Source organism: Syngnathus acus, chromosome 1, assembly GCF_901709675.1.
Source record: "Syngnathus acus chromosome 1, fSynAcu1.2, whole genome shotgun sequence".
In the NCBI taxonomy this organism is placed as follows: Eukaryota; Metazoa; Chordata; class Actinopteri; order Syngnathiformes; family Syngnathidae; genus Syngnathus; species Syngnathus acus.
The window spans coordinates 6,516,363-6,529,686 of record NC_051087.1 but is presented as its reverse complement, the minus strand read 5'-3'; the positions used below and the strand labels follow the sequence as shown (position 1 = coordinate 6,529,686).

General features: G+C 41.1%; 1 protein-coding gene across 9 annotated transcripts in view; it reads left to right on the top strand.

The window, feature by feature from the left end:
* Positions 1 to 13,324, top strand: part of slit2 (slit homolog 2 (Drosophila)) — a 63,303-nt gene that overhangs the window by 44,903 nt on the left and 5,076 nt on the right. For 2 of the 9 annotated variants that reach the window (XM_037261344.1, XM_037261365.1), the window contains 19 exons: positions 1,416 to 1,487; positions 1,676 to 1,819; positions 2,539 to 2,702; positions 2,971 to 2,994; positions 6,050 to 6,200; positions 6,336 to 6,410; positions 6,611 to 6,754; positions 6,861 to 7,004; positions 7,080 to 7,246; positions 7,670 to 7,802; positions 8,321 to 8,389; positions 8,614 to 8,685; positions 8,979 to 9,050; positions 9,123 to 9,194; positions 9,772 to 9,935; positions 10,964 to 11,088; positions 11,177 to 11,274; positions 12,241 to 12,380; positions 13,286 to 13,309. In XM_037261344.1, the coding sequence (XP_037117239.1) occupies positions 1,416 to 1,487; positions 1,676 to 1,819; positions 2,539 to 2,702; positions 2,971 to 2,994; positions 6,050 to 6,200; positions 6,336 to 6,410; positions 6,611 to 6,754; positions 6,861 to 7,004; positions 7,080 to 7,246; positions 7,670 to 7,802; positions 8,321 to 8,389; positions 8,614 to 8,685; positions 8,979 to 9,050; positions 9,123 to 9,194; positions 9,772 to 9,935; positions 10,964 to 11,088; positions 11,177 to 11,274; positions 12,241 to 12,380; positions 13,286 to 13,309 (2,054 nt within the window). Of the gene's footprint in view, positions 1 to 1,415; positions 1,488 to 1,675; positions 1,820 to 2,538; positions 2,703 to 2,970; positions 2,995 to 4,474; positions 4,493 to 6,049; positions 6,201 to 6,335; positions 6,411 to 6,610; positions 6,755 to 6,860; positions 7,005 to 7,079; positions 7,247 to 7,669; positions 7,803 to 8,320; positions 8,390 to 8,613; positions 8,686 to 8,978; positions 9,051 to 9,122; positions 9,195 to 9,771; positions 9,936 to 10,963; positions 11,089 to 11,176; positions 11,275 to 12,240; positions 12,381 to 13,285; positions 13,310 to 13,324 lie in introns of all 9 variants that reach the window. The other 7 variants (XM_037261382.1, XM_037261396.1, XM_037261373.1 and 4 more) reach the window with 4 other exon arrangements.

Genomic DNA, 13,324 nt, shown 5'->3' with positions numbered 1-13,324 from the left:
TTCACCACCCAGCCAGTGAATGGGACACCCACCTTCGTGCTGACACATCACTTGAGTACGACTCCTACATTAGGCTGCAGTATGCGTACATTGCGTGTTATGTCGATTTAAATGAGCCATTGATAGTGTGTGTGTGTGCGTGCGTGTGTACAGTAAGTGCACTGCGCCGTTTCCCAGCCTCGGGTTTCTCAGGAGTTGCCACTCAGCACAATGAACTAAAAGACAATTGCAAACACATGTCTGTACACGCGCAGATTGAGCGGGCATGGAGCATAGCAATGACCAAAAACTTTGTTTGAGCGCAAAAGTGTTTGGTCGAGCAAGGAGTTTGCGTTCTTGACCTGTGTGAAGTCAGCGTGAAGAGCCTTGCTTTTTTTTTTCTTGATAACAGACTACATTCTTCACGGCTTGATGGCCGGTAGATTTATGAAGGCTTTTGTTACACCACTCAGTGTACTTTATGTCTTAAATATGTGGTTGGAGTGGTTGGAACGTTGTCAGAGTTTAAAATCCATGAAATGGAAAGAAGCGCGAATCATTCGTTATCAAGGAAAGGCCATGTTTTGCCATGTCGGAATGCTAAACAAGTCGATATTAGCTTGTCGGAGTATGGAAAAACAGTTTGTTTTTAAATTGCTGAGTCCTGTTGTACAAAAAAATAACCTTCTATATAGCCAAAAATATCAATTTATTTGTATCCATTTTCAAAGTCAAAGTCAAAGTCAGCTTTATTGTCAATCCCTTCATATGTCAAGACACACAAAGAAACCGAAATTCCGTTTCCTCCATCCCACGGTGACGAGACATACAAGTAGGCGACACAAAACAAAAACAAGAAGGCACAAACCATAAATAATAAATAATAAATAAAATAAAATAAAATGAGCGATGAATAAAAGCAGACCAATAACCCATTGAATATGAGGGGCAAAACCGAGCCAGTGAGCATACAGCAAGAACAGGACGCTACGCTGTCTGGTGGTGCGGTTCATTGTTCATTGTCAAGTTTCATTGGTATCTTAAGTTTTTTTTTTTTTTTTATTATTATTTAAGAAAATGGTCAAGAAATAAACATTATAAGGCTGAAGTATGTTCCACAAAGAATGAAGTGGGCATTTTTTTTGCCATCCTCAGTCTAACAAATAGTACACCATTTTTTGTTGGGCTTGCTCAATCATGAACCAGCAATGTTTGTGACGTTAATATGACAGGTCTTGTATTTTGACATTTACCCACCAAAATTGCAACAGTTTTCTTACTATATTATTTATTGGAAAAAAATTAAAAAGTATAACTATCTTCTGGATATTTTTTTATTGTTCAGAAAGATGATGAATAATAATTTCATTTAGCTTCTTGCTCAAATATTTTATTAAATGTCAGATTTAATGTTGATATCTATTTGTTTTCCACAGCGTTCTGTACGGCAATAAAATAACAGAGATCTCCAAAGGGCTGTTTGAAGGGCTGTTTTCTCTGCAGCTCTTGTGAGTAGATGCGCATCCCCACATTTGTATTTGCAGACACTTTACAATTGATACTCAGCTTAAAAGTCTTCTTCCTAATGAAAAACCATCATGGCTGACTTCAAGACACATTCATTGACAAATAATAGCAGGAAAGCCCATTATTGTCATTATTCACCAACTTTCAATGCACCTTTTCTGTCTTTCAGGTTACTGAATGCAAATAAGATAGCGTGCCTGCGTGTGGATGCCTTTCAGGATCTCCACAATCTTAACCTTCTGTCACTATATGACAACAAGCTCCAGACCATTGCCAAAGGAACCTTTTCATCACTAAGGGCTATACAGACGCTGTATGTAAACAAAGTTTTTCTCCTTGAGCGATACAAACTGCACACTACTCCACACTTATCATGATTTAAAAAGTCTTTTAGTCAAGTATATCTGCTTGTATTGGGTTCAATGAAGAATGTGAGTGTGAATGGTTATTTGTCTATATGTCCTCCTGTGATTGGCTGGTGATCAGTCAAGGGTGCACCGAACCTCTTGCTCATGATTAATTCTTAATTTAATTAATTAATTAATAATTTAATGTTAATTTTAATGACTTTTCTATTTATCGTAATTTCATTTGTATTTACTTATGATTGAAAAATAATATTTCAGGCTTACTGTTATGAATATTTGCATTTCTCTCAAACACAAAATGTGGATGAGTCTTTAAATACACACATTACAAGACTGCGCGCATCAGCTGAACTGTTGCTATCGTAACTTGTTCTTATCTTTGTATGCAACATTTTAAATTTTACCTTTCACAATGTTTCATCACAAAGCAGTCATCCATAAGTATGAAACTGAACAGCTTTTTAATCTTCCCCGCAGACATGCACAGAAATATATACTCAAAATCTTGTACAGTATTTCTACACATTAATTGTCGAAACCAATTACTGTTCTGTATAAAATATAAATCAACTAGTAAGGAGTAAGATTACAACTTATCTTCCTTCCTGCCTCCATGTGTTGTGTGTGTATATACTTATGTGCACCCTGTATGTGTGTGTCACAGGCATTTAGCTCAAAACCCATTCATCTGTGACTGTCACCTGAAGTGGCTGGCCGACTACCTGCAGGACAATCCCATCGAGACGAGCGGCGCCCGCTGCACCAGCCCTCGGCGGCTTGCCAACAAACGAATCGGACAAATCAAGAGCAAGAAGTTCCGCTGCTCAGGTACGAATGAACACACAGCGTGACAGAGCTCATTGTTCTTCTGACTGAACATTCACCCATGCACACACACGCGGGCAATCGGGATATGCAAACTGACAAGCTCCCGTCTCGCTCTCGCTTTCATACTGTGTCTTCCTGCTTGGTATTTCCCCTCAGACTTTTTTCTCTCAGCATACATGCACACAAGCAAAGAATATTTTCTTGAAATCCAATTTTGGATTTGTTGTGTTTCCTTCACTTTGACTCTCTCTTTGTTTCCCTGCAATAGCTAGAGAACAATATTTCATCCCAGGTATTGTACATCAAGCATGTGTGTATGTGTGCGAGTGGAGTGTGTGTGCGCGACACTCCGTCACAGAATGCAGTCACGCTTTGGAGTGCCGTGCTTTCACTGACACCTTTCAAATTCTTCACACAACAGTTCCGATTTGAAGTCCACCTGCACACAGACTGCAAAGTAATTATAACGGCATCACATAAGCAGAAGTGTTTTTAAAAATGATCACCGGATCAATATGTGGCCATAGAGGTCCCCGATTTTTGTGGTACACTCACCTGTTCAAATTATAACTTTATTCTCTTAACATTTTTCTTGAACGAGTCAGACTTTTTTTTTTATTTATAATATTAAGATTTTATCTTTGTAACATCTATCCATCCATCTTGGAGCCTCTCCCAGCTGACTTTCATTGATGGGTGGGGCACATCCCCAATCACGTAACAATTTCTCTTATAGTCTTTTAACTAATAATAATAATCTTTCATGCTTTTCTCCATCTACAAGCAGATGTTAAAATGTTGAATTTTTACTGCCCCAAACAGTTTCTGTGCCTTTTTCTTTTGTACACATTTTTGTGTGACCATTGCCTTACTCGAATGCGTCAGATGTTAACATAAACTATTCATCACACTCACTGCACCCACCATTCTAATGAGAATAGTAAAAAATTGATTTGTGAGCTTTGCATGTCATGCACGTGGAGCAATAAGACAAAACTTTATGAACCAGCAGCTCACTTCACAGGCGCAAATAAAAAGACATCATGGCCGTGTGTCTGCCAGCAGCTTTGTCTGTTTTGTCTGCCGTACAACATCAAAAGGTCACGCGCTTGCCACGCACGGAGGGGTGCTGGGAAATATGCAAATCGGACAGTTGTATGGAAGCTGCTGGCGTGGTCATTACTGCAGCGGCACACAGAGCGCAGTGTGTGTGCGTGTGTGTGTGTGTGTGTTGTGTGTGTTCACTGCAGTCATTAACTCAGAGGCTCACCGGGGAAGCGAGGATTTAAAGCTCAGATACCACATGCAGATAAAAACGGAATCTTTTAAGAAGATTGTCGGTTTAAAAGTTGACTAAACATTCGGGCAGCTATTATTATGATTACAATCCTTACATGTGGCTCAATAGTTTCGATTCTATTGCCGTTTCCATAATTGAAATTATCTTTTTACATAATTCCCTCTGATAACTTGCTAAAAGCTAAGAATACATTACTTGCCTACTTTTTATTACTTTTTTTTTTACAAATATGCAATTATCCATTTCAATTGAAAGACAGCTGTTAATTTAATCGAATGTTTAATTTTGTGCTTGGAGAGCAAGCAAATGCACGTGTGTCATGTTATGCCAACACACACTTTTTCACCTGCCTGTGAAAAAAACTTTCCCTACTTTCTTTTCTCCACTTATTATTGGTTTCTTGCCTCCTGTTTTGACTAAATAAGTGAACTCCCTTCTTCTTTCCTCTGTACTGCCTCTCTCACATACTCAGGAGTACACCATGTCGGCTGTAAGTAACGCACACACAAAATAGATGCCATTTTGCGTCGAAACGCACACCTGACCCTTGTGCTTCCCCCGTGTACATTTATAAACAACAAGATGATGGTGGCCCTAACAACCAAAGGTTTATCTATTTTTTCGTGCGTACGTGAGTGCGTGTATGTGTGTGTTCCTAAAAAGCTTCTCTTGGCGCTGTAACTCTCCTCCAACCCCTGCAATCAGTGTTACTTCCTGTTTCTTATGTCTTACGTCCTTCTCACGCCTGCTTCCGGTTTCGACTTCCTCTCTCCTGCTTCCCTCCTCATCCTCCCTCCCCTCTTCTTTCTTTCATTCCATTGACTTGATCAAGGCAGCCTCCTCTGTTTTTCAATAATATGCCCCTCATCCCTCAGTTTTCACCTGTCGTCTTTGGATTTGTTACTTTAGATTGTTGGTCGCCCTTGTCTTCTCCTCCCCAAGTGCTTTAACTTCTTTCCTTGGCAATTTCTACCAAACTGACTGGCCTCTCCTCCCATCACTCGCTTTGTATGACAATTCTCACAAGTTTGGTCTAAAAACAAATATGTGGAGATGTTAATAGTTTTCATTGCAGCAGCAAATATTATCATATTATCATACAAATGATTCTATTCCTAAAACTGCCTTGAGGTCAAGCACAAGTCGCATGAATTAAGGCTGCCGGCCCTCGCTGCAGAAGAGATGTTGCAATAACAAAAAAGCCAAAGAAGAGTTTCCTTTGATGCTCACTGAACGGAGGTTTTGTGAGGTACATTGATGTCATGTGATAGGATCCATGACGTGTGCTACAAAAAACAAAACATTTGACGCTCGCTGAGCTGCTGAATTCATGACGACGCTTCGAGCTCCATCAGTTTTTGATTGGCCAACATTTGCATTTTGTATTTTATATATAATCAAAATGTATTTATTTCAAGAATTGCCGGTGACCTGAGTGAGGCTAAACGCTTTGGAAGATGAATGAATTCATATTTTACCTAATTTATCATTTTAGTCACGGGCCGCATCGTAGTCATAGTTTCCTTCGAGGGGCTACACAACAAACCAATGATTAACTATTTTTGAAATCAGAGAATATAAATTGGCCTTTTTTTTTTTTCCTTAGCAAACTTAGTGGGAACTGATCCTTCCTCTCCCTTTCCTGTTCCTACCTCCTCGTTCCTCGCTCGCTGCCACTACCCTCCCCACCCCGTGTTCCAGCGGAGGAGCAGTCGGTGAGCAGGTTGTTCCTTTGTGCTTGATCTAACCATGTGACTGCCAGGTTCCTAAAAGTAGAACATGGTTCTGTCAAGCACCATGGAACGGCCCTGCCAATCCCTACAGCATGGCCAAGATGCAAGACACCAGAACTGTCTGCGTGTGTTTGCGTGTGCAAGCATTTTGAATTCGACCTCTGTCTGTGTTTGACAGGATGAAAGAACCTTGTGTGTATGGATTTTTTTTTTTTGTCAACTTTGGAGGCGATTACCAGTACATGCTGGGGTTCGACTCATGCGCGACGGGCATGCCGGCAACTTTGTGACCCTGCCGTTGTGATTGTAACCAGGTACGGAGGATTACCGCAGCAAGCTGGGAGGAGACTGCTTCGCCGACCTGGCCTGTCCCGAGAAGTGCCGCTGCGAGGGCACCACAGTGGACTGCTCCAACCAAAAGCTGACCAAAATACCAGACCACATCCCTCAATACACTGCCGAACTGTGAGTCACTTACTGTCGCCGACGACCAAGTGCATCCATCAAGTGGCTTTGAGAAGAGACTGCGTCAACCTTCATCTGCTCTTTTTTCTCTGTGGTTGTCCTCTAAACATATTCTGGCTCCCTCTCTCCCCTCAGGCGTCTGAACAACAATGAATTTACTGTCCTTGAGGCGACAGGGATCTTCAAAAAGTTACCCCATCTGAGGAAGATGTGAGTCAGACGTAGTGAGCTTTAGTGGATCGTAGTCGCTATACACACACAGTCACATTCAGGTCATGAAGAGAAAACACTCATCTTTGCAGAGGGTTACTTCCTCATCCTTTCATGTCCGTTGAATTCCCCTGTTTGCACCCTCAAATGTCTCACATTTCTTTTTTTTTTTTCCTTTGCCCTTCTTTCTCCCGCACAAGTAACCTGAGTAATAACCGCATCGCTGACATAGAGGAGGGCACTTTTGAAGGAGCTTCAGGGGTCAACGAGCTCATTTTGACCTCCAACAGATTGGAAAATGTACATCACCGCATGCTGAAAGGACTCGGTGGCCTGCGCACGCTGTGGGTATACACACACACACACATATAGTACATTTGTATTGCGTACCAAAAGTAGTCTTAGAAATCTACTGTGAGTCACTTCATATGTTTGTGTGTGTTTGAGTAGCATGCTGCGGAGTAATCGCATCAGCTGCGTGAGCAACAGTAGCTTTGTGGGTTTGAGCTCAGTGCGTCTGCTGTCGCTCTACGACAACCAGATCACCTCCATGAACCCCGGAGCCTTCGACACACTCCACTCGCTCTCGACTCTGTGAGTACAAGCAAGAAAAGGCAAAAAGAGAAAATGATCAAATGAATAAATGCCTGGCCACTTTCTGATCTCCAGCAACCTTTTGGCCAATCCGTTCAACTGTAACTGTCATCTGGCCTGGCTCGGTGATTGGTTGAGGAGGAAACGCATTGTCACGGGCAACCCTCGCTGCCAGAGTCCTTACTTCCTGAAAGAGATCCCCATCCAGGATGTGGCTGTCCAAGACTTTGCTTGTGAAGACGGTACGATGGAGTGAGAATTTACCATTAGCTTGTTTCTGTTTTGATTACTTTTCAAAAGCAATTCAACATTTGATAATATTTTGATAAATTTTTATTTATTTCTCAGAACTGCTACCATTTTTTTTATTTTTAAGACCTGATGGTGTTTTTCACCATCTTTCAGCAATACATTTGAGTATACAAAGACAATAAAGTAAAATACATGAAAATTGAACTTCACAACTACAAATTAAAATAATTTCATTGCTTTAATATTTTGGTCAACTTTCACACTCAGTCAAAACAAATAAAACTCATCGCATAATTTTCTCTTTGCAAAATGAGAGATAATGGTTGCAGCAGTAGGCGTAGAAAAACGAAAGCTATCATCCTTCCTCTCCTCTCCCTGGGTGGCTTCATGTCCCATCTATCCATCTTCACTAGGTAACGATGACAACAGCTGTTCTCCGGTGCTGAGGTGCCCGGCGGAGTGTTCGTGCTTGGACACGGTGGTGCGCTGTAGCAACAAGGGCCTCACCGCTTTGCCCAAAGGCCTGCCCAAAGAAACCACTGAGCTGTGAGTGATTTCATCAAATGCACATTGCAACCTTTTCAACAGGTCCATTTATCATCAGTGAGCACGGTGCTGATTCACTTTGGATGTTGCTCTATTAGTTAGGTCAAAATGGCACAGACAAATTAGAGTCTGAAGCTGAGATTTAAACACACAAAGCCTTTGAGCTGCGTGTCGGACATGATAACCACACACACCTCGCCTAGATTACTAGTGCAAAATTAGGCAGAAACTTTGAGTCCTTTCATCACGCCATTTTTCATCATTAACATAAGCAATTAATATTTTGGGTTGGTTTTCTGGTTGATGCATGTGTGTGCGTGGAAGCAAGCTGGAGAAACGGTGACTGAACTGGAATAGGATGGAATATTAAACGCTCGTGTTTATTGTGGCTCATGCAGAAATGACTGCACACTCTGCTGGAGATGAGGAATTTCTCACATGATTAAATAACGTTTTTCTTCCTTCTCATTTGCTCTCTCTCTCTTTCTGTCTCTTTTCTCTATCCCTCCACCTGCCAGGTATCTGGATGGAAACCACTTCACTCAGGTTCCTGTGGAGCTCTCCGATTACAAACACTTGACGCTCATGTAAGTGTCTGTGCTCACGTTCCACTTTTACGGCGAGGGAAACGATACACACATTTAGAATATAGAATGTGCCGGCGCCTTGTGGTTTTGCTTGCTGCCAAAAGTAACCCAATGGTATTTTGTCAGAGATCTGTACAGTATCACTCGGAATGTGTTATGTTCCGCACATGGATTGATAGAACGGCATGTGTGTGTTTATGGACTTGTTATTGTTTCCTTTTCAGTGATTTGAGTAACAACCAGATCAGCACGTTGTCCAACCACAGCCTCAGTAACATGTCTGAGCTGCTTACCCTGTGAGTCTGGCTTTTCATTTGCGCTCTTTGTGCCGTTGTGCGTGCCATTTACAAATTCATACAGCGTCTCCTACTAAATCCTGTTTGACTTCTGAAATCACGTGAATATAAAACAACAATCAAACTTCATGCAAACTGATCACCATGTCAACCAAAGCATTGTGTGTTTGTGAGTGAGTAATATTTGCATCCGTCTGTATGAAAGTGGCCAAGCATAACTTGCCGCAAATAATAACAAATAGCTGGTTCTGTGCCCGTGTTTCCATGGCAACATGTTTAATTTGTGTCAAAAGAATCCTGAGCTACAACCGTCTGCGGTGCATACCAGTGAGGGCCTTCGATGGACTCAAGTCTCTGCGTTTGCTGTGAGTAGCTTCAAAGTTGAGCCGAAGTGCAGGAACTCAGCCAGACTCGTCTCACTAAACTCTCTTTCTCAGGTCCCTCCATGGAAATGATATATCACTCATACCAGAAGGAGCCTTCAAAGACCTGTCATCACTTTCACACTTGTGAGCAACACACACATGCACACACACACTGACCAGTTCTTTAGGTACTCAAGCTAATGAGAGCTCTGGGGAAAAAATCTGTCTTCAGAAAAGTCGCAAAGATTTAACAATATATTTTTTATTGCAGTTGAAGTGCGCTGTGGGTAAGGATAAAACGGCATTGAATGAGACTGAAAGCATCACTAAAGTAGCCCAGAAAAAAAAAAAAAGGGGAACCAGGTCTACCAAAATTGTTTTGCAGGATTTGATCATGTTTTTATTTTGACTGATTCCACACAATTGGATTTTGTGAAGGTGTATTAAAACCTCACTGAAAAGAATAGTAAAACTAAAAAAAAATACATCATATTACAAGAAAAGGTTAATAACATTGCAAAAATTCACGCGACTTCACGACTAAATTCCCACAGGAATGTAAACGTAATTGCGAGACGTGCAGCCTGTCTGCCTATGGGTAATAGAAAATATGTATTTGAAAATATTTCTTTAAATCATTCATTTGGAGTATTTGAATGGTAAGTTGATGTTGGATCAACATTATATTTTAGTGTATAACTATTAAATATGTCTGCGGCAGGGCTCTGGGCGCAAACCCTCTGCACTGCGACTGCCACATGCAGTGGTTGTCCGACTGGGTGAAAAGCGGCTACAAAGAGCCCGGCATCGCCCGCTGCGCGGGGCCCGGCGACATGACCGACAAACTGCTGCTCACCACGCCATCCAAGAAGTTCACCTGCACAGGTATGTGGAATGCGCGATGCTTGCTCTACTTTCAACAGCACAGCGGCACGTAGAAGGAGAAACTGCGGAAACTATGAGGTTGAACAAAATCCATTCTGGGTTGATTATTTTGGATTTTGAGAAATTGAAATAATCTACTGTAGAGCTGCCATGATAAAATGAGGACAGGCCATGTTGATCTGGCGACTGAAGCTAGTGTGATATAACTTTGTGTATTTTCCTTTTCACGTTCTTCTCTTCCAATCTTTTGTTGTTCTTGGTCCATCTTTTGTGAAAGTGTAGCAAAGAAGCCACAAAATTCCTCAATAAGATGGAGTCAATGCTCGAGGAATTTTTGGGATTTTCTGTGACTTCAGTGGCATAGTTTTTCCTGACATTTATGGATTGTAACTAAGACCTCAGAGCCATTTTGCTTTATAGGTTCCATTGTACACATCTGTAATGTGTACAATGAGCGCAATTGAGGACTCCAAGAGGAGACCACAAGTCGCCAATTACGAGTTTTACCCGAGAAAACACATTTAAACTGCTTACATTTTGACACGAGTGATTATTTGGTGGGGTGTTGTCTGAAGTTAAAGTTAAATCTCATCTTTCGTGAACTAATACTTTTTTTTTTCTGACAATGATCACATGACTGAATCCTATTTTTAACCTAATCTAACTGACGCACTGTAGAAGTCCCGGGGCCTTGTGGTTTTCTGGTGCCAGGTAAAGTAGCTCATCACCTATTCCTCCTCAGTCACGCTTCCCCCAGTTCCTTGATATTGCCCCGGCCTGGTTATCCCTCGTCTTATCCACCCAGACTCCTTTTCCCCTTTGCAACTCCGTGTTTGGACCTGCATTGTGTATCGTTCTGACCGCTAAAAGCAAAAGACACTCTGTGCAAGTCAATGTCTGTGCGTGAGTGTGTTTGTGTGCTTGTGTGTCCACGCAGTCTAATTTCGCGGTCATGTCTGAGCTTGTTAACTATGCAAACTGATCATCTATGTGGTGTTGGCTCCATGTAATGTGTCTGCAACAAACAGGCCCAGTAGATATCAGCATCCAGGCGAAATGTGAGCCCTGCCTGTCCAGCCCGTGCAAGAATGACGGCACCTGCTTCAATGACCCGGTGCACTTCTACCGCTGCACCTGTCCATATGGATTTAAGGTACAACACAGGATCTCATGAACGGATTAGAATGTTTGATTCTTGTTATGAGGATTTTTAATGATGAAAGAATGCTTTATCTTTGTAGGGCCAAAACTGCGAGGAGCCCATTCATGCTTGCATTAGTAATCCCTGCCAGAATGGAGGAACTTGTCATCTAAAGGAAGGCGAAGGAGGTAGTTTCTGGTAAGATTATTTCTTTATGCAGATTGTAGTCGGGTATTATAATGGCTTTTAATGAAGAGGTTATTTCTCAACCCTCAGTGTCCCAAAATTTATATCAAATGCAAAAAAAAGAAATCTGACCAAATTTAGCCCTTGCTAGGTAATTTGCTTTCAATCTGGATTTTTGAACATGACAGTCAGAATTTAATAATAATAATAATAATCTGATCAGATTTTATGCTTGAAACAAAAAAGAAGATGAGATGCACATAGCAATTTGTACATTGGTCACCTTACCTGACTTTCACGAAAATTATCTTCTGGCCATGCTATTTCCTTCAGTTTGACATTACATTCATATTTCATGCATTTTCTGCCCACCATTTGTCACAGGGAATTTGTATGTTACATTTTTAAAACATACCTATAAGATGTGGAAATGAAATTGCGTGGAAAATAAATCTACATCAGTATAAATGCTTCTCCCTCACCTTCTCTCCTGACTTTCCACACTAACCCCTTACCATTCCTGTCTGATTTATGTTCTCGCTGAGCCTGCACATCTATATTATAGAATATTCATCATTATTCAAATCCCCAGGAACTCATTCTTTTAACGGCGTATCACATGATTGGGCAAGTGGCCACAAGGTGACGCCAGCAAACTCTTCAACTTTCCAGCTGCTTTGTCTTTAGTTTCATTATTTGTAGAGTAACCTTTCCTGCTTCGGTATTGGGGGATTGTGGCTAGTCGCAGTGAGAAGCTGTGCTTGACAACAAAATGACATATTAATCCTTCTATGCCGCATGAGAGCTTTTATTAGTCCCATAATTTACCTCTCCGACTGTGCTCAGTGTGTGAGTGGGTGTGCGTGTGAACTGTATTTACAAACTCAAGGCACGCTTATGTCAACAGATGAATGACTTTCTACCGGGAATATGTCGAGTAGATGATGCTGACAATGCAGTGTGTGTGTTCGCTCCAAGGTGTGTGTGCCCCGAAGGCTTTGAGGGCGACTCTTGTGAGTTTAACATCGACGACTGTGAAGATAACGACTGTGAGAACAACTCGACATGCGTCGATGGAATCAACAACTACACATGCATGTGCTCACCAGAATACACAGGTAACAAACACATGGCTAATGTCGTCTCCATGGTGACGCGCACACTCACATCAGTACTCTCCTCCAGTGTTTCCCAAACTTTATTGAGCCAAGGCACAAATTTTGCATTCGAAAAATGTCAGGGCACATCACTAAATAAAAATGTCATAAAAAGTATGTACAATAATTGCCTATTTGGAAAAAAAAAATGCAATTGACAAACACCCCCCTAACATTTTTTTTATAATTGCCTTTGATTAGTAGTTTAAACTGCAAATATATATATATATAAAAGTTTTATATATCTTTAAACTAATCTTACAACATTATCCTTAGAAATAAAAGGATTACAGAACAATTGATTTTGGACAAAAATTCACTCGAAGAGCTCGAGCACACATCTGCGTTGAGACTCTGTAGCTCCGCCCCAATAATAATAATAATAATAATAAATTATATTTATAGTGCACTTTACATTTAAAAAAATAATAATAATCTCAGTGCTACAGAAAATGCCTTTTTAAAAAGAAATGTCTTAAGACCGTTTTTAAAAGTGTCAATATGCCACACATGTCGAGATGGAGACTACAAACACATACAAACCACACATGCTTTAAAATTTGTGTTATTTTGAGTAAATGCACCGTAATTTTCCAAGCAATGAAGTGGAAATTGGCTCATTTCCAATTTCCTGCCACATCTAATGATCTCTCAAGGCACACTAATGTACCATGGCACATAAATTGGGAATCACTGCTCTCTACTCTGTTCTAACACTGCTCTGCTGTGTGTCTGCTTTAGCGTTGCGCTAATCACGTGCGACTGCTAACTTTTGTGGCGCTCTCCTCTCTCTATCTCGCTGTCATTTGTCTTTTTCTTCATCTCGCTCTGCTTTCCGCCATCCGCCGTCTTTACTGTGGTTGCAGCTGCTACCAATGAGGTGGAGAGAGGTTAGTTGGTTCGTC